Source organism: Ischnura elegans, chromosome 10 (genome assembly GCF_921293095.1).
Source record: "Ischnura elegans chromosome 10, ioIscEleg1.1, whole genome shotgun sequence".
Taxonomy (NCBI): Eukaryota; Metazoa; Arthropoda; class Insecta; order Odonata; family Coenagrionidae; genus Ischnura; species Ischnura elegans.
Genome location: NC_060255.1, coordinates 91634636 through 91659538, shown reverse-complemented (window position 1 = coordinate 91659538; position 24903 = coordinate 91634636). Strand labels below are relative to the sequence as shown.

Genomic DNA, 24903 nt, shown 5'->3' with positions numbered 1-24903 from the left:
GTTCAGTGTGATCCTCGGGTAGAAACTGTTTTGAACTTAAAACTTTTTTCAGGGTACAATCAACAGACACTAAACGAGAATAGGTGGCTGTCCTGAGGTAAATATTTCAATGGCATTCTTGACTATGATCAGCTGTGCTCACCCTAAAGTTTTCTGACTATTTTCAAAAGTCATACGAAAAGAAATCACGATTTGTGCGAAAAATCCACATAGAAAAAAAAACCCGGTCTAGGCGAATGATTTTCCTTGACCGGGGTTTTTTTCTCTGTGGATTTATCGCACAATTTGTGCATTGCGGGTTACTCCCGTAAAGTTATCACCGTGGCTAGTCTCGGTATACTTTAATTCGAAATCACGATAACGTAAACATAGTGGTAGAGATCCTCTCTTGACTTAAAGTTTGGGGTTAACTTGATGGTAGATAACACCCTTTAATGTCATAAAGTACACTTAGGAAAAAAGCATGTAAAATGGCCGCAATGTGTGTACCTATTCTTAAATAGAATATTTTTAAATTTTCAGACGACTCTCTCTTATCCACTGTTTCAGTTCATTTTCTGCCAGAAGTAAAATAAATATTATACGGCAGGGCGGCAGACTTAAAATAAGTGTCTTTTCTTATAATTTAAGCACGTACCAGCACCAAAATGTGAAGGAAAAAATTAGGAAATAATAAATCTAGAAGCAATTAAATTATGGAAATAGTAATGTAATGAAATCTTTTAGCAAAACAAAAATATATGACGTCTATTGCAAGCATCAAATGAATGAGTCTGTGCTCTGGATTTTAAGATATACGGCAGAAAAGTGCTTTTTTTAGACATCTAGTAGGTTATTCAAATGTATTCCAAGGTAACGAGAGGTACCTACCGAAAAAGACAAGACCGCCCCAGCTGGAAGGATTTAAAAAAGAAAGCATATAGGTCAGCAGCCAAGTCGAGTTTAACGAGTCTTGCAAGGGGTAAAATACCATAATAACGAGGTTCTCTGGTACTTAAGAAGAAATCTAGTCGTAAGGGCCGTAAGAAACTAGAGAAAAAGAAAAAATTGAAAATTACAAAGGCCAGGGTATTCTGAGAAACAGCTGCCTGACCCAAGACCCTCTTTTTTAGTTTTTTTTTCACCAGATCATGCCCTTCGAAGTGCAAGAGCGGTAAAAAGGTGGCCTTAAGCTTGACCTTGGAAAGACACCCGGCATTAAAAATCTCTGAGGCATAGCAAATGAACTTGGAAAGAGAGACAAAACTAATCATTCTCAAACAAAATTAAAATCACCATTGAACCCACTAAACGATTATTTTCCATGTCATTTAGGTCTAATAAACGCTTTCAAATTAAGGCTTCGATTTTCATCAATGTAATTTATATTTAATAGACCCCTCCTTTGAGGTATTTTTAGGTAAAACAAAATTTCTTTTAAGCTACCTGAGCAATAGTGTTATCTGATTTTAAATGTTCTCCTGCTTGTAAGTTATGATGAAACTTCTCAATGCTTTTTATTTGATCACCAGTCCCAATGATATGGAGGTACATATATATTTAGGAAAGAAAAGTAACAATGTCCAGAATTCATAAAAAAAAAGTCATATATGTGTTCTTACGAGGTTTTTTATAACTTAATTAAAATGAAATATGTAAAGATAAATAAGAACATTGAACTCAATGTGATGTGCACTCTTTTGTCGTTAAAAACCCGAATGAATATTTATTTATTAAACAATTAATTTTTTTAATGTGTGCAAAGCTAAGGTATGTCAAAAAATTTTGTGTATTCTTTCTTATATATATTTTTTATTATATTATTTAAAAAAACTCTTTTTAACATTTATTTATGCAAAAATATTGTATATCATTGTATTTTATATTGTTTCTCATGGTTTCATTCATAGCCCTGATGATAGTTTTAAATAAACTGAAACGTTGGCTAGCAACTTTTTTGCATCATATACATTTGACCTATACTCCAAGAACTATTTTATCATAATTTATTTATTTTAAACAAAATACTTTGCATAGCAACAAACAAAAAATTACCATTTCAAGATACAAACTCGATAAAAATATAACATAATAATAACGAAATGATGAAACAAAACCATGTAATAGCATAGTTACGACACCGTAACCAATGTTAGTCTCCCGTACGTAAGGCAAAAAACCACCACGTTAATGCTATTGTAAATAGAAGAAAACGCGAAAATACATGCAGGGTTTCCCATTTATCTTGACCACCCGAAATAACTTTTTGTCTAGATGCAAATTCAAAAATTTGTCAAGCAAATGTTCATTAGCCGTCAGGGGGACATTAATCAGCATGATTGCCTTCCTTGTAGCTTTGCTATTTACAAAGACATGAACAGCAGTGTGTCTTTTTTAAATGGCACCCTATAGTTTTTATTCAGCAATTCATTTCCTCTCCTATAACTCCTCCTGTTCATATCTTTGTAAATAACAAAGCTATAAGGAAGGCAATCATGCTGATTAATGTCCACCTGACGGCTAATAAACATTTGCTTGACACATTTTTGAATTTGCATCTGGGCAAAAAGTTATTTCGGGTGGTCAAGATGAATGGGACACCCTGTATTTTATAAATTGAACGTAAAAAGCTCATATCTCCTTACAGACGCACGTATCGATACTAAAATATGCTATTTAAATAAGTTTTTCACTTATAGATATTACCCCATGCGTGGCGTTCGCACGGGACACTTAAAATTCCACTGAGCATACAATAATCAATAGAGCGAATGGCTGAAAGAGTTCATCGTATCAGAAGTTTTGAGGTCCTTCACGGTCGTCAGTGACAAGAAAATTGACGGACGGATACGATGAATTCTCTCACGCGGCTGGAAATTCTAAACGAATTCATACAGGAAATTCGCTGTGAAAGCGAGAGACGACCTAGGAATAAATATTCCAATAAGATTCCATTGCTTAAAACTCATTAAAGGTTCGTCTTACTCTAATCATCTTGATTAACATAAATCTTGCCAGCCTCGGTGGCGGTGAGGTAAATTCCCTTCCTCCCACACGAAAGATCGTGGGTTCCATTCCTTCCTAGATATTTTACCCCTATCCAGGACGTGGATGTTCTTGTATGCTCAGTTTTTAAATGTTATGAATACTCCGATTTAAAAGGTCAAATAGCGCTTTTTTTGGTGGTTTGCAATATATAAATTTAACGCTTGCTCCTCATCTCACCAATTTTTGAGTTAGAAGTTAATGAATGCTATAGTGGGGTCGTTCATGAGATCCAAAATCGCATATGATTTAAAAAGTTTGATAGACAGAAAATAAATACAAGTTACGGCGAACCAAATCTTCCCGATTTATACATTCCCTAGTCAATTTTAAGCAAGGACACGCGAAATTTGCCACTCACTTGCCATGAGTTAATGACGTCATAAAAGTTTTGGTTCATTTACTCGTTCAATGTGAACATTTTGGTGAAGGAAATAATATCTAGCTAAGGTGTATACAGCAACAAATCAAGTAAGATGACGGTACATGGTCCATCCATTATTATCTAAGAAAGGGTAATACGCTTAGCTTGAGCTCGTGAAGTCATCAACTTATCAGTGATAGGGTTGAGGCTGGTGATTGTTCGTCATAAATACCTATAGAAGTAGGTGAAGGATCGGAAAATTGAAAAGTAAGGGTATCTTTATCTTGCAAACTCAATCATTAACGATACTAAAAAAATTAAAGGACGAGCTCATTACAGTCCAATCACATTCGTTAAATGGACATGGAGCTGTGCCTTGCTCATAAAGGTTAAGAAAGTTATACTAGTGCTCTTATTCTATTTATTTGATCATCAAATCTTAAATTATAGTTCCGCCATGAAATGCTTATCGACGGGAAGCTCACAGTTTAAAAAAACATTCAATTCATGCAGCTCAGGCTGGTAATTGCAATTAGCATACATCAGCAGTTTTAGGAATACATGATTACATTTTCAACAACACATCCCGAATGAGCACCCTTTTAACAATTATTTCATAGCAAAAAATAATTACCTTTATTTATTACATTACATTCCATCTTTATTTATTCTGTATGTATTTAATAGTTTTGGAAGAATTTATTTCCTTTCGTTAACTCCATATTTGTGAATACATGTATATCGTGAATAGCCACGGTAATAATTTTACGGAGTCAACCGCAATGCACAAATTGTGCAGAAAATCCATATTTGTTATTTACTGTGGGTATAGCATAACCCGCTTTCTCTAGTTTTATAACGATGATACTTTCTTTTTGGCATTTTTAAGCATCACCATCCTTTATTTGGTTATGAAAACCATTGGATGCCATTGAAATTTTAAAAAAATGGAAAAAAATCCCGTATAGTATTCGTTTTGATCTCTTCAGTCTTGATGAACCACCATCGGCCCCCTGTTGTTCATTGTATGCATTAATGATCTCTGCTCCCGCATTAGCAGTAAAACATGTTTATTTACTGACGACGCTGTCATCTCCCAAGTAGCAAAATCTTATGTAAAAAATTATTTTAAAATATATTGCGAGAACATTTTTAAATGATTTTAACATAATTTTGAAAACATATTAGCTTTCTCTGTTTCAACGTCACAAATCCTTTTTTCATCATTTGAAAATGATTTTAACATAAGTTTAAAATATGTCCTACTCTTGTATGAGCTATGAAATATAGATTTTAAAATAGTTTTAAAATATGTTGTAACTAATTCAGCCTCTTTTTAAAATGATTAATTGCTACGATAATATGATATAAGTAAACACATTTGAAATTTTGAACTGCACCAGAAACAGTAAAAAATATTTTCCCACCTAACAATTATCCTAGCGTCAACATGCATGAATATTTCGAATGAAGTACTACAAGCGTCGTGAGAATTACAGAATCTCCTTAACTGCATGCTTTCACAGAATGCCCATCTTCACCATTGACACTTTGACAACTTCGAAATCAGATGTCTGTGCTTGGATTGAAATCTTGAAAAAGTCATGAATTTAGCAATCTTATGATATTTTGATTTTAAAATCATTTTTCAATATTCTTTTGCTACTTGGGCTATCGCGAAATTAGTGACCACTCTGACTATGAAATTCTATCATCGGACTTGAACAACGTTCATTTGTGGAGCCGAGAGTGGGGACTCGTACTTAATCTGAGCAAATGCATGGCGGTACATTTCTTGCGGAATTAGTCCAACTTTAACCATGTTTATTCTGTGGATGGTATTAACATAAAGGCAACAGACGAAGTGAAGTACCTGGGAGTTACGATAACCTCGAACCTCACAAGGGGAACATATATAAGGAATATCTGTGGCATGGCCCTGAATAAATTAGGATTCGTCAAGCGTATTGTGGGAAGATTTTCGGATGAGAAAGTAAAATAAAGGTGATATTTCGCACTCGTCCGTCCGCACCTTGAATATGCAGCGAGGGTATGGGATCCGGCGCAGAAAGACTTAATCCGCGAACTGAATAAAATACAAAGGAAGGCTGCGCGTTTCGTCAAAAACTGCTACGGGTGTACAGACAGCGTACAGCAGATGTTAAGCAAACTAGGCTGGGAGCCGCTGGAGACTCGGAGGCTGCGCGCTAGGCTTAGATTGCTTAAACAACTGAGAACGGATATCTTCAAGAGCGACGCGGAGAGCATAATATTAGAACCACACTATATTTCCATGCCCGACAGAAGCGAAAAATTAATAGCGATGTTTTTCCGAACGGATAGATATGGGAATTCGTTTTTCCCTCGAACCATAAAGGACTTTAATAAATGCTAGTCCCAACTTCGTAGAGCACTTCATTTTTTATGCGTGGATGCCTGGTGTCCTAACACCCCCTGCCACAAGCCTTTTAGGTGGCTTGCGGGGTATTATGTAGATAAGTGCAAAAGTATCAAAGCAAAGGCACACGGGGATGGGCAGACCGGAATGGAAGAGGATGAATGGGTTTTGCAATATCATGTTTGCGTATTCTTTTCCGCGAACCACAACCAGACGAGATCCAACCTTTCCCCTTGCGCCCTTACCTCTACCGGTGTTACGTAGGCGAGGTCTGTCTCCTATACGAACGCGCGTGGCTCGTGGGCGGAATACGAATATCTCTCTCCTTTTGTCCGCTGTAGCCAAGCGGGCCCGATTGGAAAACCCTGTCCCAATCTACCACGGGGTCACCCAGACCCTTTTTATTTCTCTCAGCATGAATGGGCATGTTTGCGGGGAGCGGCGCGCGGAAAGGATTTGATTGGGCGGATAGAAGCGTGGGCACCCTGCCTTGAGAGGGTACCTTACCCCGCCACGGGATTGTATCTTGTGAACCACCAACAAAGGACTGAAAAACATGGAAGATTTCCCATGAGCGGGCCCGTGATTGAATCCCTGAGGAATTTTACTTGATATCCCTTAATAGGGTGGTTTCCTATTATTTTTTTATTGCCTAAATCGAAAGATTATTACTCCTGGAGTACGCATTTCACGCTCTTAGATTTTCGAATGACGATATCTATTTTTCGCGATCAAACGAAAAGTGAAAATTTTCAAGCGCGCGAAAACGCGACGGCTAAGTAGTAATGATGGGAAAAGTCCGTGTGACGTATTTCTGGTTCCCGCTGCCGCTCTGTGAGGTGACCTTGAGGCGAGGATTGAGCGCTGATACAACGCAGGCTGCTAGTAGGTAGCAGAGTACCCTGCTAGCAGGCAGCGCTTGGCTCAAATATGGATTATTATAACCTTATCAAACGAAGGAAACTTTCCGACCTAAGACAATTTTAATAAGTGATTATTAAGAGATGTTTCCCTGAGCTCTGTGACTCATGCATGCATTTGTAATCTCAGACGATGTAAAACTCCTATCCTCTCGTGTAGAAACTAGATCCCTGTGACGTCACGCGGGGTGGAATTGCATAATTTGTATATTATGAATACACTAATGGTGGGTAACGAATAGCAATCAATGCATTTCGTTTCCTGTGATGAAGGAAACTACCCTATTGGTCGCACCCCAAAACTTACGTAATAACAATAAACTCTACTCGGGTCTAATAAACTCTACTCGGGTCTTTAAGACCCGAGTAGAGTTTATTGCGATTTACAAAAATACTTGCCAATATATTGGTGTCATTTCTCTGCTACTCACTAAATAAGTTGTTCGAATAAGGTTTGCTCGTTTTTATTGTTTAATTTGCAATTAAATACACGATAAAAATTATATAAACTATGCCCGATGTATAGGATACGATTTCAATATTTATGTAGAGTATATTTAAAGAAACATGAATTTTATAAAAAGAGGACTATGTATTGAGCTTTACAACATTAGAAGAAATCAGCCTGCTATATAAAACAGACTGATATAAGAATACAAAAGAATAATGCGGCGGGTACAGGTGGTCTTCAATTCACTTTGAGGCCTTCTCCCTTTCATTTTATCTATAAATCTTCTTCTCTTCCTTCCCCTTACTCGTTTACCGAGCATTATACCCTCCGTTTGCAACAACCACTCCCCGCTAAGTACTCCCTCCATCCATACCTTCTGTCTCATCCGTATATCATTTAAAGCTGCCTCTTCTCATCCACCATGTTAAGCACTTCGTCTTTCCTCCTCCTCTCTGTCCATTTCACCTTTTCCATTCTTTTCCATATCCACATCTCCAATAATATAATAAACAATAAAAAATAGGCTTCAAAAACCAAAATATAGAACGACGTCATTTTATTTTTTTTTTAATCATCTAAGAAAATTTATTTGGGTCAATATGATCCGACGCTACCAATTAAGGGATATATTGCATGAGAATATTACAGTTTTGCGTTGCTATTTAAATTTTAATGTCTACATCTATGACGATGCATCATCCTTCAGTTGTTCGTTCGAGAGGAATATTGCTAAATCGTTTATTGCATGAGAATATTACAATTTTGGGATAGTATTTTAATTTCACTATCAGTTTCAATGGCAATTCATTATCTAGCTCTTGTTGGTTCTAATGAAAAATTTGTTGTAAAGAATGCCTAAAAACATTTTTTCCCAAGAACTGAAAATTTTAAGTGCTCCAGGAGACACTTAAAGCATGGAAAAGGGATGTGATTTCCTTCTATTTAATTCAATAGGCTTTTTTCACTTGTGGATGGAACAAAGGAATTGAATCCAGTAAGGAACACAATAGCGGTGAAAAATCACATAATTTCGTCATTTATTTTTCCAAATTCTAATTTTTTCTTTAAAAAAATGATCGTCAACACAATTTTTTTTTCGGATAATATAAAATAATTCTGTATTATAAAAATCTCAGACGATATTATACCCACTATTCCTAGAGTAGCCCTGAGTATTTGTCGCAAGAAAGTTTCTCCTTTCAGTTCCACCTAAGAGAAGGAATTTTCCCATTTGAACCATTTCCATTCTTTCTGAAGTTCTGCCCAAAGCAATTCGCGGAGAAGCGTGTGTTCGCTTGTGTTTGTGCCTGCGTTCAAAGCTCGGCCACTCACAATGCGTCCTTTCCCCGTCCATTCCAAAACGCAAATTCAACCAACTCGGCAAAAGTTCTGGGCAGCAACGCCAGCCACCTACTGGAGGCCCTCCACGAAATGACCCCCCTTAACAAGTCAATTTCCGAGAACAGTCCCTCCAAGCTACGAGTAGAACGGCAGAGTAAAATTTTTAAAGGCTGCTTTGCAGGCGGAAGAATGGTGACGTGATTCACTGTCCGCGATCCTTTCCTCAGAGTTCACGATGCATTGTTTACAGAAAATTCCACGATTTTTACAAAATAGGATCCTCAATTCGTCCTCTAAATTTGATGTCACTTACCACGCATTAAAATGTGTTTACAAAAGTCGCCACTCGCGTCGCTGACGGACAAATTGATCCGTGCTTCATAGGGCAATAAGGTATAAGTAGGAGTGTTAACCGAAATTTACATTCACGATGGTGTTATTTATCAAATTCATAACTCTTCAATGCTATTCCTCGCACTTACAAAGGCCATACTGCAAAATATTGGAAAAAAGTTGATCGAATTGCACTCATCACCGCGCCGCGGACATTTTTAAAAGCCCATTAAACTGCGACTGCGAGAAATCAGCCTTCCATGGGTTGGAATTCGGCCTCCTGTATGCAGTTCCCTTGGTTTTGTTGTTGAATTTTATGAATATTCCGTCAATAAGGTCAAATAGCGCTGTTTCCTGTGGTATAGGAGTAAAAACATTTAACGCTGGCACCTCACCTCACACCGATAAAAAGATTTGATTAAAACTATCAAAGTAGTGTGATAGGGAGTATTTTTGTTAAATATATTTAAACTTTGTTGTAAATTATTAAGCACTTGATTTATTTTACCAATCGCTCTTTATATATTTCATCAAACATTTTGATATTTTATTATCAATTGTACGAAAGAGTTTGGTAAAAATAACTGAATTAATTCAATACGATTCAGAGTTTGGTAACTTTTATCTTAGTTATGATTAATTTTACGAAGATGCTTGCTTGCTTGGTAAAAATTATCAAACATTAAATTGTTATGCAAATTTGGTTTGATAGAGTTTACAAAGCGTTTCGTAATCTATCGAACGGTCTGTCGTTCCTCTTCTGTTTATACCAATGCGCATGTGCAGTTGAAAGATTCTTAAACAGACTTTACATAAAAGATAGGTTGGTAGAAATGATTTCGTTTTCAATATTTGTGATGACGAAAACGTTTTGATTTTGTTTACGTTCATTTTTCTGTTTATTTCTGCTTTAAATTGCAATGTTATCCGTAAGCTAGTGCATCAAAGACAATGATTGAATAGCGTATTATCATGGATTTTAAAGCTCTAAGGAGATGTTTGTGTATTTCAACACATTAAAACTTTAATTAGAGGTATTCCTGAGGTATAATCATTCGCGATAATGTTTAATAACATGTGGTAAAAGTCCAGACCCAATCAGTGCTAAGGATACCACCCAGCTCGTTAAAGTCATCTTTACATTGTTGTAAAAAGCCTGCAAATAAAGTTTTCTTGCGCATCTGCACTAGATATTGATAAGGAGTACCTACGTAATGCAATTGTGTGCATCAAGTATTCCTCTTAAGCTTACAAAGGGAAACTGTAGTCACACCTTATTCACATTTAAAAACAAAGGGTGATTATTTAATTTAATAATATATTAGGGTGGTTTGAGTGAGCAAATATTATGGCCACCGATTTAGATTAGTTATAATAATTATGCGCTTTAATAATATTAGTAATAATATTATTATTATTAGTAATAATATTTATGTCGGCATTTTAGACGCCGTTGTTTGGCAATCCTGATAGGGGAATATGGTTTTGGAGCATGACTTTATTCTAAATTTTACACCATTTTTGGAAAATATCTGTCACATGTTTTCCAATTATACCTCATAGGATTGTGAAGGGATTGGATGAATTATCTCAGAATATCGCTTGTATTTATTTTATCATCCTCTTGTGGTGTTCTGCCAGTCGGCAGGTCCCCCGCGCCAATGCTGTCTCCATTCCCTCCTGTCTCCGCCCATCTTCTTCAAGTCTCCATATCTTCCAATTTTTATGTTGCCAAAGAACTTCAGCCTTCTCATTCCCCTTCTTCTGACCCCTTCCACCGTTCCCTCCAAAGCTACTTTCAAAATTCCATTCCCTCTCATCAAATGTCCCAGCCAGCTACCCTTCCTTTGATTTATTTGGTCCACCAGCGTTCTTTTCTCATCTATCCTATTTAACATTTGCTCATTCCTAACTCGATCCGTCCACCGTATTCCCTCCATCTTCCTCCAAACCCACATCTCAAACGCCCCAATCCTGTCCCTGTCTCTCTCCCCCCCAGGTAAATACCAACAAAAAACTGGTCAGAAGTAACGATTTCGAAAATAAAAATAAGGATATAAAATAAATCGCATAAGGTTAGTCGGCTAAGTGAATCGGTGAAGTCACTGAGCCGAGAACCTGAGGTGATCCGTCCCTAGAGTGAAGATTTTCCAGGACTAGAATTGCATGCGCTTTGCAAGAACAGCGGAAAACTCGCAAGGAACCTCAACCTAATTATACAGGAAGCTTCCTCGAGCCTGGAATTGCATTTTTTTAGAAATCTCGAGCGCTAACAGCTCCCAATTCATCACGCAGGCCCTCGGTTCTTTCCACGTCTTCGGAAGAAGCACCAATGAGAATCGCCAGACAACTGACCGATGAATCCGAGAACCAATTTTTCATGAATTAAAACTCAAAAATCATCAACTATGGATGAAGCATCTACTGTCCCCCAGTCGTTAAAATAATTAATGGTTATAAGTTGCATTGCTTTGCAACTCTATTACCTTTTTCATGCATCTCTATGATTTAGTAAGATATAAAAAATCTTATGTAGTAAGAAGGATCAACAACTTTGCTATTTCCACAAAATATTTTATAAAATATTATGCGGAAATAGCAAAGTTGTTGATCCTTCTATTCCTGCTTTTTCATTTGTCCTTTGTGATTGGCAATTTATCGTGAACTGGTGATCATTTTTTCCAACAACCTTAGGTTTGAAATTTCCTTCCCAAAATCTTCCCCCCCCCCCTCATTATTTTAAACGTACCACATGGCCTGCTGATTTTCCTCCATTAACCATTAACCTCCGTGAACAAAATATATACAGTATGAACGGCTGCCAAATTAATTGAAAATATTTTCTACCATACTATTAAAGTAAATAACAAAAAATAATTTCTGGCACCATGAAGAAAGAATATGTGAGTAAATTCATCAATTAGGTTTCTCATTACAAAATATCCGAATTTTGAATTTTCAAAATATTTTACTTTACAATTAAAATACTGAGGCTACAATCAGCCCTCAATACTCGTATTTTATTATCATTAGCGAGGCAATTAGGGTCCATTTGTAGGGGATATGATCCATCTCCATTCTCCATGTATTTAGTTAATCACGTACGCTTGTGATGATGGTGGAGATGCAAGTGGAGACTAGGATGGCTTTTTTGGGAATTGCAACTCCCTATTGGGTACATTTTTTCACTACGGACAAAGAATAAAACATTTACTGTATGATCATTTGACGAATTGTATGTCACAAATTTTAATTATACGATAGTGAGGGTAAATTAAAAACTTATTCCTAGAACCATTTCAAAAGTATATGACTGAAATGGTTAGTAAATTTTCTAATGAAAAAAGTATCCTCGCTTTCAATTTTCAAAATATTTTGATTTTCAATATAAAAATAGACGCCACATTTATCGTAAAAAAATACTATAATGAATGTAAATAACAAATAATAATGTCTTTCTCCATGCAGAAAATATATGACGAATGGTTAATAAAGTTTATCATGAAAAAAGTATCTTAGCATCTATCTAAGTGTTCAGGCTTCACTGGATGCAGCCATACAACTGTGGTGCGAAATTACTCACTTAATGTTCCACAAAACATTATTATTCCGACTCTGGGTTTCGACTACTAGATAGTCACCTAGAAAATTCAAAGCGAAGATACTTATAGTGCGAAGTATAAGCATCTTTGCTTTGAATTCTCAACGTATTTGGATTTTCGATTCAAAAATAGAGGCTACGTTTAGCGAAAAATAATACCGTATATTTCAAGTGGTCAATAGCAGGACACAAAGGGCTACTCCGAAAAAGATATATTCAGAAGATGTAAAGTGCATTGTTGTTTATTACTCACGTGCGATGGTGATGATTGTGGAGACGTAAGTGGACACGAGGATGACGAGGGGGAGAACGAACATGCAGACGAGGCTGAAGGTGGTGTAGAGCTGCTCCTGCCACGGGTACGAGTAGAAGCCATAGGTGACGCACTGGTAGAAGTCCTCGTAGAACGGACCTTTTTCCACGTGGAAGATGAACAGCTGTGCAAAGAGAGAAAATAATTGTAAATAAAAAATTAATAAAAAATTATATAAATTTAATAATAAATTTAAAAAATAAATAAGTCTACACAAAAAATTGCCCATAATCCCTGGTAACGAGATTGTTTCTATCATAGAATATTTATTGCTGATTTTTCAGCCGCCATCCATCCGTCTTTTCTCCGCGCCAGAGTTCCCTATACAAGGAATATTAAACCGTCAAGGGGGCTTTTGGGAAACAAATGTTTTGTCACCTTCGAAGAATTGAAAGAAAATGAAGAATTCTCTCGTTGAAACAAAATTTTAATTTTTAGTGCTTTGGAGTATAGATCTTGAATAATTGAAATGCAAATTTTATCCAGCTTTTCAGTACATTCATACACGTTCATCAGGGCTATGAATGAATATGTCTACATACATTTTATAGATAACGGCATGAAAGGTTATAGCAATGTTTTTACATTAAGAATATAAACAGAACCATTAGTTATTGGTTTCCCGGCGTTCGTTTTTATTTTATTGTATGTTGTACAAAACATTATTATAACCTATCATGCTTTAATGCATTAAATTATGTACTCATTTATGTACATACATTTGACACATAAACACATAAAAGGTTAATACAATAAACGTTTTTGCATTAGTAAAATAAAAAATAAAAATAACCAATAGGTACTAGTTCTACCGGTTTCCTTTTTATTTTATTGTTGTACAAAACATTTATGTATTAAATTTATGTAAGTACTCATTTGTGTACATGAATTTGATACATAAAAATTTAAAACAATATTTTTTTACAATAATTAAATAAAAAATGAAAATAATCAATAGGTACTGGTTTCCTGGTCTTCTTTTTTATTGTATAGTTGTACATTGTAATCACCTTTCGTGCATTTATATATTAAATTGATGTAATCATTTATGCACATACATGACGTTTTATGACATGACATTAGTTTTTACGATACGATCAACGCATTCCCCCCCAAAAATGATCGCAAAGGCAGTGACGATAAAAGTGGTGCTTCGAATATACTGAAAACGAGACTGGATTTCGGAATGATCGCCCCCCCCCCCCCCCTTTCCCCTCCTGTCATTCGCGAAATCGGGTTCTCCTCCCCTGATAGCTCCCTCACGGGTGGTTGGGAACGTTGGAATCGAATGACAGGTGCTCGACCGAAACCCCAAGGCGACGTTTTTTTCTCCAAGGAGTGAGAGAAGGGAAGATTTAGAAGAAGAAAAGAAAGCGATGAAAGGAAGAGGACACTTGACTTGTTTCCGAATGAAACAATCGCGGAAGTGTCGATTTTTCCGTGGCTGTGAAGGCATTAAATAGATCAGGATCATTACGAGGAGGTTTTCAAAGAGTGGTAAAGTATATAGGGGGACCCACAACAATCCCCCTCAACCGATCGTATTATTTATTTTTTGATCATATATTGAATCATTTAAAACCCAGGCTATCACCTCAATGTTTTTTACCTTTGATTCGTATCATATGAACAAATAATGCACTTAGGCATGTTTTCAAAGTACTAGAGCGATACATATTTGATACTCTTAATTTGTACTGTTTCATTTATTCCTGAACCACCGAAAACAGCATTATTTGCCTATTAGATCGGGAATTTTTAAATTAAAAATCAAATCCACACGAACATTTATCCCCTGAACAGTGGTAACCAACCCAGGCGGATTCGACCGTGGCCGTACCTTGTTTGTGTCTAAATATTGGTCACATTTGATTCGTTTCCACATTCTGTTACTCTAAGTCAGGCTAACCACAGGAATTATATCTTATTTCAGGCTTTCACTCACAATCAGTTGGTATACGCAGGTTTTTCACACCCCCCTTCTTGTGTGGGCGTTTTCCTGCAGTGGGTTTTATCGCTGAAGGATATTACACCCTTATCCTCATGTTTATTCCCACAAGCAGAAATCTTTTTCATACAAAATTTTCACACAAACTTGTTCATCTTTTTTGACATTTCACTAATAGTGTATATTGTATATTTTTTGTATTGTAAAGGTTTGTATAGCATTTTTTAATATGCTTGTATTGACACATTCCAGTCACATTATCCGCATTCAAAAGCGTCCACGTAATGTTCTAGTAAACAAACCTTGGACATTTCAAATAGATAGTACCAGTTTCAAACGAATTGTGCGCCACGAATAAAGGCCGTTCTAGCGGGAGCGAATACTGGACTTTCCAATAGGGTGGTTTCCTGTTAATTTTTTTCCCTTAACCTCGCCCGAATAAAGGAGCATCATTATTATTATTGGCCAACTAAACTCTTTGGTGTAAACATTAACTGCAGTAATGTGTATATGGAAGAATAAGTATTATTTTTAATCTATAATTATTAATATCATCATTATTTTAATCGAAGGTATGCAGAGCAAGCAGTTTCAAGGATTTTCCTAGAGTTTTTATTCTCTGTTGTTTCCCCGGCATATGGAGCCTTGGTAGACTACTCGGGTTTTCCCGGGTTTCCCGACGGGTCATGAACTGAAATCCGAGTAGATTGCAAAGACATTTTCCTGCATCTCAATAATAAACATTGACACAGCAAAACAAAATAAATAAAATTTTGGAATGTGAGCTAAACGTGAATGCAGAAATACATACGCATCAAAAATAATTAGACATATTCTGTAGCGAAATAATTATTCCTTGAAGGTGGCGGAAAATGTCTTACTTCCTGAATGTAAATGCTTGTTTGCTTTGACTCGCGGTCTTCTGATCAAGGCTGTCATTCCCGCCCACAAGGCCACCAGCAGGGTAATTAACCCATAGATTCCAGTCACATTATCCGCATTCAAAAGCGTCCACGTAATGTTCTAGTAAACAAACCTTGGACATTCCAAATAGATAGCACCAGTTTCAAACGAATTGTGCGCCACGAATAAATGCCGTTCTAGCGGGAGCGAATACTGGACTTTTCAATTAATTTTTTTTCCTATTCATTTTTTTCCTTAATCGAAAGATTATTACTCCTGGAGTACGTATTTCACGATTTTAGATTATTAAATGACGATATCTATTTTTCGCGATTCAATGAAAAGTGAAAAATTTCAAGCGCGCGAAAACGCGACGGCTAAGCATGAATGATGGGAAAACTCCGTGTAACGACGCGTCGTTCTGGTTCCCGCTGCCGCAAGTGAGGTGACCTTGGGGCGAGGCTTTGAGCGCTGATACGACGCAGGATGCTAGTAGGTAGCAGAGTACCCTGCTAGCTGGTAGCGCTTATCATAAATAAGGATTATTTCACCTTATTAAAATTTTCATAGGCAGTTTTAATAGGTGATAATTAATAGTGGAATCGCATGGGCGCCAATCTGGCCTTTTTCAAATGAGGATAAAATTGACCCTTATGAATACACTAATGGTGGGTAACGAATCGCAATCAATGCCTTTCGTTTTCTTTGATGAAGGAAACTACCCTATTGTAGAGGTTCCACCAAGAAGAAACTGATGTGCGAAGAATCAGCAAGTATCAGTTTAAGTTTTAAAAATGTAAGCTTTAAAACCTCAAGGCAGCTTCGATAATTTTACCTTGTAGCTCCGCATGTCGTGCATGAAAGAACGAAAAAGTTGTTAAAGAATATTTCGAAAAGTATTTTTTTAGATATCATGCCGTGGAAGAGCATCCCAAATTAATTACAGAAACCAAGAACAGAAAAGGATTTCACACAATCATTTCACATAGTATCCTTATTTGATTTTTAAAGTCGCAAAATACGCACTAATAACTTTACTTTGTTGAATGGCATAAGAAATACTTTAGAATAATTTGCGAAGAGATATTCGAGGCCATTTTTTTAGAAATTGCATTAGCAAATCTGATTACTTATACATGCGATTACTTCTACAGGCGATGCTGACAGGAAAAATGTTGATTGCAATCAGGATTTGAGTGCAATGATGAAAAACCGATAAAAAATTCGTTGTACCATTAGATTTATGATAAAATTATTCAAAAGTACGTCATTTTTCATTTTTTTAGTAATTTGAAAAAGATAGCCGTAAATATTAGAAGCCAATTATGTTAGCCCTAATTGAAAAAAGTTTAATTGAACAGTTAATGAAGCTTGAAAAAGTAGCAGTATAAAAATAGAAGATTTGTATTGTAAAAAGTTAACCATTAATTTTTCTTCCCCAATGAGTGTCAAACATGAAAAAAAAAGTTTTTTCACTAAATATGAGAAAATTATTTGTTTTGAATAATTCAGCCACGGCAAGACCTCCTAAATTGGCTAAAGAAGCCATAAACAGTGGAAGACTGTAGGCGTTAAGATACAGTCTGAAAGAACCTGAAATGCAATGCAAAATACTCCGTAAATAATATCATAGTTATTCACATTATTTTGTGCGGACCCCCCGCAAAGAAGACTATTTCGCACACCATAATCATTTGCTAATTAATCTGATCATAAGAAATGTGTCCCACCATTTATTATTGATGTGCAGTCGAAGATTGAGTACTGAAACTGTGATATTAACATGATGAAGACACTCGTTTTGGTTATCCATGGTACTGTTTTCCCTGTTTCTACTACTAAAGGTCTTCAATTACATCTATTACGGCTCTTTCGATCACCTTTACCAATTCAAATGGGTAAGTTTTTCAGCTCCTACTCGGACTAACTCAACGGTTAGAGCCAGTATCTGATAAGGAAACAAACTGTCAATTCCCGTCGCGTTCGTTACAGTCGATATGCTGCCTCAAAAGTGCGCTAAGTGATTACCCGCCAGGGCTCGTTCTAGCGTGACGACGCAAACAGCCAATTGCGGTAATTTACCTCACCAACACAGAATACGGAGGCCGTACCCGATTCAATCACCCGAGATTCGACTGGTGATACGCACACAGATGCTCGTTTGTTTTTACTCGCTGACATCTCATCAAGCGTGAAATCACGACCGCAAGGCAAAGCACCCATCGAGGTAATTCGCCCATCGATTCCAGTTACAGACTGCGCATTCAAATGCGCCCACGCAGCACACATTGGTGCTTAGCAAAATACTGAGGAGTGGTTAATCTTTCCAATGATTAGGGTGGGATAGAGTCACAGTAACACATGCTTTACTTTTAAGGATATTTGGTCACTGTTTGGAGATTTATTATTACCCGATGCGTCGTTTAAGTTTCACTCCTAATTGGTAGAAAATAAAGCTTGTTTTTGCATAAATGCTTACTATTTAAACGAAAAAAAACGACAAAGTTATTATCAATGAAATATATGATCATTGTCAGTGATAGTAAAAAAGGTGTCCCTGATATTCAGATAGGCATCTTACAGAAAATAGTCACCAGAGTGAGTTTCACACGAGTTATATACATTCCTAAAGTGAAAAGATAGCTGGAAATCTTCTTTTGAAATGCATTTAACAGTAAATTAGTCAAATATTTAAAAAAAATAATTCAAGCGTTTGAAAAAAAATCATCATTACTATTTGATATGCACGCTATAAAAAAACTCAACATGGCTAACGATTCACTCACCCTAAACTTAAAAGATATTCACCGTCTTCGTGTTTAATGTTGTGACTTATCGGTTCTTTATTGGTTTCATTTTCGACACCTATAGCCTTCAATTTACGATGATTTAAAGATTTTTCTCCAACCCTTCTCCTTACTTCGCAATAATCAGCAACCTCATCTTTAGCTCCTGTACTTCCCCAGCGTACGAAACCTATGCAATGAAGGCCAACCGCAAGATCTTGGTAAATTTTGACAAAAAAGGTTTGGATCAATACCATAAAAAGTGCCTCTGTTGGATGATACTCATATTTATCACACCTAAAATGTTCAAATGAAGTCAATTTATATTTCTTGAAAACATCAGAGCATATCATTTCGTTACTCCTGGAAGGTTTATTTAATTAAAATTATCCATTATTTAAATGCAGCCTTCTTATCTATCGACCAATATTTTCAATATTTGTAGAAATATTGACGGGGAAATATAAGGTTTTTAAACATCAGTGATAGAAATTGAGACAACGCAGGCCCAGTAAAAGTATTAAAGGAAATATTTATTTGATAACATCCAATATTTTAATACTTTTGCCTTAATTTACTTTTCTATTGAGAATTTAAAAAATAATTATATGAATATTGAATACAGTAATAGAATTTTAATGAGCCTTTCTAAAATAGTAATTATTAGTTAGTCTACCTTAAAAGTTTTGTTGGGAAATATTTTTTTAATAACATTTCCCATAATTTAATATTTGAAATTCAGATAAATTTCATATTTTGAATGCTAAATTATGGGAAATTATTCATTTAAAATCATAGATGTTAACTTTTCCTATTTCGTAATTAATATGATAAATTCATTGAGTCTTCCCAGGATGGTAATAGGAAGTAATTCTGATTCCCTTATGATTTTTGTTAGACTTCGACGAATAAAGATGAAACTTTAAGGCGCTGAGACTACAGGTCAACGAGGGAAGAGGAGGAAAGTGAGATGGGATTCAGCGCCCGAATGTGGATGATGTGATCCGATAGATTGTATGAACTTCCTGTCTCACTACTGATGGGACTGCAAACAGTTTGAGAGAATGCCGATATTCAGAAACTGCTTGAAGAGGGTCATGGGAGGCAAGTGGTAAAATACCTATCAGGTGATGGGAAAACTTATAACGAGCAAAGTGAGTTTAATGGCAGAATCTCGTGTAAACGCCAAATTTGATAGACAGCCCACCCGAACGATCTCACGAAAGTAAACAAAACTGTCGTGTTGGATTGGCATCTGGTTATCATCATTGCAACACTCAGCTATCCATCATATTTTAACATTTGAATAATCAGCATAAATAATTCCATATTCAACATGAGCCGAGCAGAGACGAGGAAGAAGCCAAAACCGCCAATAACAACATTACTAGTGCCCATAACAAGCAAAGGTTTCATAAATATTTTAATTCACACTACTGCACATGACACTTAATTTTAACTAAACTATATTATAAGTTCAACAGATTCAGGCTTTAATTGGTGGATGTTAGACATATTTAAATAAATAAAAGATTTTAGCACTTTTCCACGCACGGTGAAGTCTTGTACCAGATGATGGCTCAGTGAGCCTAACCGCGTTGTACGCATTATCAAATTTTGTGGAAAAGTGCTACGATCTTTTTTTTATTTATTTAAATACAACTTTATTATTTGGTATTTCAACCCTGAATTATGAATCCATTCGTAAAAGAAAAAATAAGCAAATATGTACTACCGTTAAAATACATAATCGATTAACAATTTCTTTGCATAAGTCACAACTATCGCTGTACCTATGATTTATGTAAATCATTACCCAACCTAATAACATTAATACTTAAAGAGCTAAGTGCATAATTTTCACTTTTTTCTCGGTCACGATCAAACTTAAAGCAGGCATCGCGTACGCTGATGATGTACGTGAAGTTTACGCTCATTAGGTGTGACAACTTTAACTGAGTAGTGAGTATAAATTTTTCTTCGTTCACTTATCACAAATACTTGGTATGGAAATCTTTGAATACTTGATTTCCGCTCACTATCCATTCCTGCTCGTTTTCAGTAACTGAAATGGGATTCATAAAATCGTTTTCGGTGCAAGATTGCATTAGGTGTGTATTTTATTAAGTAAATTTATTTATTCTTTCTACACCGGATCCCATATGCTCGCTACATATTCAAGATATAGCCGGACGAGTGCAAAATTGCACCTCTTTTGTTCTTTATCCTCTGAAAATCTTCCCAAAATATGCTTAACCCTTTCTAACCCAGAGCTGTTTCTGGGAGAAATCCAATTTCAAGATTTTTCATTTTGAAAACTTGAAAAGTTTACACTCAATGATAATTATCCTGGCAGATTAATATTTCATCATTAAAATAAACACTAAAAACAATATTTAGTTAAGATATTTTCTTAATAGAGTTGAAATTTTAAACATTTTTGATGTTGCTTAGAAGCAACATTGGGTTATAAAGGGTTAACAAATCCTAACTTCTTCAAGCAAATCATTGACATATATTTCTTATGTGTGTTCTCCACGATAGGTTCGAAGTTATCGCAACTCCCTGACACTTCACTTCATACGTCACCTTTGAGTTTGCATCACCCACAGCCTATACATGGGGATAGTTAGAAAACCTCCGCAAGAAATCCATCGCCGTGTGTTTACTCAGATGAAGTTCGAGTCCCGACTCATGGCTCCACACATGAACGTTGTTTAAATCCGTTGATAGAACTTCAAAATGATTACTAATTTCGTGATAGATGACAGCGTGGTGAGTAAATAAACGTCTCCCGTTATTTAAAATTCCTTTTTTTGCTTAGTTTTAGTCCTTATACTTTCCGTTAATTAAAAATTCTTGTTGCAAAGAAACTTTTTTTCCTAAAAATTATCTCTAAAACGTTTTGGTTACAAAAACGAGAGGAATACGTTTCTATTAATTTTATTAATTTCTTATTTATTTATCTCAATTACCCCCGACAACAGCACAATAAGGCCTTTCAATTGGGAGTTTTAACAATCAACAACAGACGATCACAACACAACCGTGTTCTGGAAGGGGCAACCTATCCAGACGGAACTCGAACCCGCGATCCTCGTTATGGTAGACGAGGAATTATCCCCGCTGCCACGGAGGCCGAAACACTTTTTCGTCGAAACGTCGGCAGAAATGGAGTGCCTAACCCGGTGGGAAGCGCGAGAGATATTTTCAGCCACCAATCACCGGGAAGGAATCAAATACTTCTTTCATTTTTTTCCCTTTCAACCGCGGTCGTTGCACTCGCATTACCAGAGGCACTGCTAGGAATTAAGGCTAGGGGGGGGGGGGTTTAGGCGCAAAACACTGGAATGTCTGAGGGTGTGGAATACCTGCCAGGCTTGGCGGTGGGTGCGAGAAAAATCTGAAATTTTTATCTGAAAATTTTTCCTACCCTGGAAAATTTTTCACACAAATGGTTCAAAATGGTGAGTTATACGGCCTTTTTTTTATTAGAAAATTTTATGAAAATTTATTTATGTGAACCATTTATGTGAAAAATTTTCTACCCTGAAAATTTTTTCACGTAAACGGTTCAAAATGGTGAATTTTACGGCTTTCTGTTTATGATAAATTTTATGAAATTTTATTTATGTGAACCATTTCATTGAAAAAATTTCTCTGAGCTCTGGGGGGGGGGTTTATCCCCCAAAACCCCCCCTCGCCTAGCCACCGCCTATTACCGCCCTCTTGATATCAGCTCTATACTTTCTGCCCTTTATACATCCGCGCCCGAACTACACCCTCGTTTCTCTTCCCTGCACTCACGTTCCCCAAATCTTCACGCATTTTCCTCACATATCTCTCCGTCCCCGCATTTTACCCCCAAAAGTGCCTCGCCCTCCACCTGCCAACCTTAACGACCATTCTCTTCGCACGTTACGCGCTGAAGAGCATCCCTCACCGAACACAATACGAAGAGTGGAATAAAAAGTTCCGGAAAACGAGTCGCTCAGCTTTGCCGGAAGAAAGAGGACATTCCTTCGCCAAAAATTTCTCGTTAGACGGAGGAGAAAGGGAACGCCCGGAAAGAGGCACTATACAAAAAGGTGTCTTTACCTCGGAAGGCAAGCAAAAAGCCAATTCACGCCCTGACAGGAGTTTGCTGTTACGGATATCCCCACTTAAACCTGGAATAGTGTAGACCCTTCCAAAATGTTTACCCTTAAAAATCCCTCTGAAGCGTCAAGCTATTATCTTGCGAAAATATCTTTGACATAGGAGAAGATAGAAAATATGCATGTAAAGTTTGAGGAAGAAACTTTGTGAAGAGAAGGAAAGCTACCCACGGTTCCTGTGATTTGTGTATCCTAGAGAATGGGAGGAGAGGATCAGGGGCGCAGCTAGGAATCAAGGTTGGGGGAGGTTTAGGTGTAACTAATACCGGGGTGTGTGGGGGTATGGAATACCCACCAGGATAAGTGATAGGTGCGAGATTAATAAATGCAGAATTTTAAGATAAATAGTTCAAAATTGTGAGTTTTACGACTTTGAGAAGGATATTTTATTAATCCTTACACTATTCTATTAGTAATATCAATCCTATTAAGTAAAATGGATTAAAGTTTAAAATTTCTCTGAGCTCTGGGGGGGGAGGGGTTTATCCCCCAAAACCCCTTTCGCTGCGCCACTGGAGGGGATGACGAGAAAGCAAGTCGTCTACATATAAATCAACGTAATATCCCTCAAGCTTCTTCACTGGACGAGCGGCAGTAGGTATTTATACACCTGTAAAACTAGTAAAAACAATAACAAGTCCTCATTATGCATTAAGAAAACTAGAAGGTACACCTAACAGCAATTTCAATTCAAAGATTACATGTAAACATTATCCCCAAATAAAAATTCATTCGTTGGGCAACATTAGTAGAATACAAAATTCACTAACTCTTTCCTAACCATGTGGTATTCCATTATAGGATTTCTTGGACAATTCACTTCGGCTTTCGATGAGTTATCATCATCTTCAGGAGTAAATTATAATGTATTTATCTCATTATCGTTACATAGCAATCGAACGGAGGAAGAGATGAATTTTAAAACGAACGCTAGAATATGGGAAAAGGATAGGTTAAGATATTCGTTTATCAGAGTGCTGTCCTGACTTAACACTTATAATTAAAATTTTCAACTGTTAACATGCGTTTAATTCACGGCGGTCGTTGCATAATTTTTAAATATTCATTAAAAATTGAAGAGAAGGATTGCTTCAATTGAAAATAATACTGGAGTATAAAGGCTAAAAAGTTAAACGAACGGAAGCGCCAGGAATGATGGATCCATCAGAAAAATAACACGGCGGACACCGAAAGAGATATGAAGGTTAAAAGAGTACGATCACGTGCCAAGAATATATATATTACGTAAAAAAAGATCGTCCGTGTAACCTTGCCCGTGTATGTTATCTGCCAGTTTTCATCGCAACGGGAAGAAAGGTTAAGGAGAAAGATGAAGATTCAAAAAAGGTAGATCGACGGAAGAGAGAAACTTTTTTAATTTCATCCATAAAACCAACATTCGGGTGAAAATAGAATATGATAGAATTTGAGTCCTTACCCGTCGAATAGACTACCAATATTATTCGGAAAAGTGGGAAAAGGGTGAAACTTCTGTAGACTCTAGTCGAATTATGTAAATTTAATGCATTTGAGTTCATTTGGGTGTGAGTCAAACGCTAGGTGGCAAAAAACTATAAAACTTGTAGACTAAAGATGTTCTACGCGGATAAACGCTATGAAACACGTTTGAAAAGTATAGGAGTACTATTGCATTAAGTATCCTTCGGTTGAGACATTCACGGAACCCATTATCATAAACTAGGGTGGCGAAAGCTGCTGTAATTGCAGAAGAAGCGATTAGGATTGATTTGGGGTTTAAATTATCTCTAGGTGAAACTTTTACCTCATTCATTATAACGTTTTTTTTATAGAATCGCTTTGTCGTTTGTCAATTTTTCCGTGTAAAAATTTTGCTATGTAATTTTAACCCACTCTTCAATTAGCTATTAAGCTGAATTTTTCTGGATAACTCAGAACCGGATTAAAATTTAAAATTTTAACACTTTTATTATAATTTTAACTGCATCGCAATTTCTACTAAGAAAAGGGTAGTTTCCTTCATCAAAGAAAACGAAAGGCATGATTGCGATTCGTTACCCACCATTAGTGTATTCATAATACACAAATTATTTGGTTTTAGAAATACCGGTTTAGACGAATGGCAAGGGTCAATTTTATCCTCATTTGGAAAAGGCCAGATTGGCGCCCATGCGATACCACTCCACGTGACGTCACAGGGATGTAGTTTCTATACGAGTAGATAGGAGTTTTACATCGTTTGAGGTTACCACAGCATGCATGAGGCACAGAGCTCAGGGAAACATGTCTTAATAATCACCTATCAAAACTGGCTAAGGTCGTAAAGTTTCCTTTGCTTGATAGGGTATTGATAATCCTTATTTAAGCCAAGCGCTACCAGCTAGC

At 36.5% G+C, this 24903-nt stretch overlaps 1 protein-coding gene across 1 annotated transcript in view; it reads right to left on the bottom strand.

The window, feature by feature from the left end:
* Positions 1-24903, bottom strand: part of LOC124167076 (gonadotropin-releasing hormone II receptor-like) — a 244156-nt gene that overhangs the window by 26455 nt on the left and 192798 nt on the right. The window contains exon 2 of the mRNA XM_046544869.1: positions 12686-12869. Within this exon, the coding sequence (XP_046400825.1) occupies positions 12686-12869 (184 nt within the window). The remainder of the gene's footprint in view (positions 1-12685; positions 12870-24903) is intronic.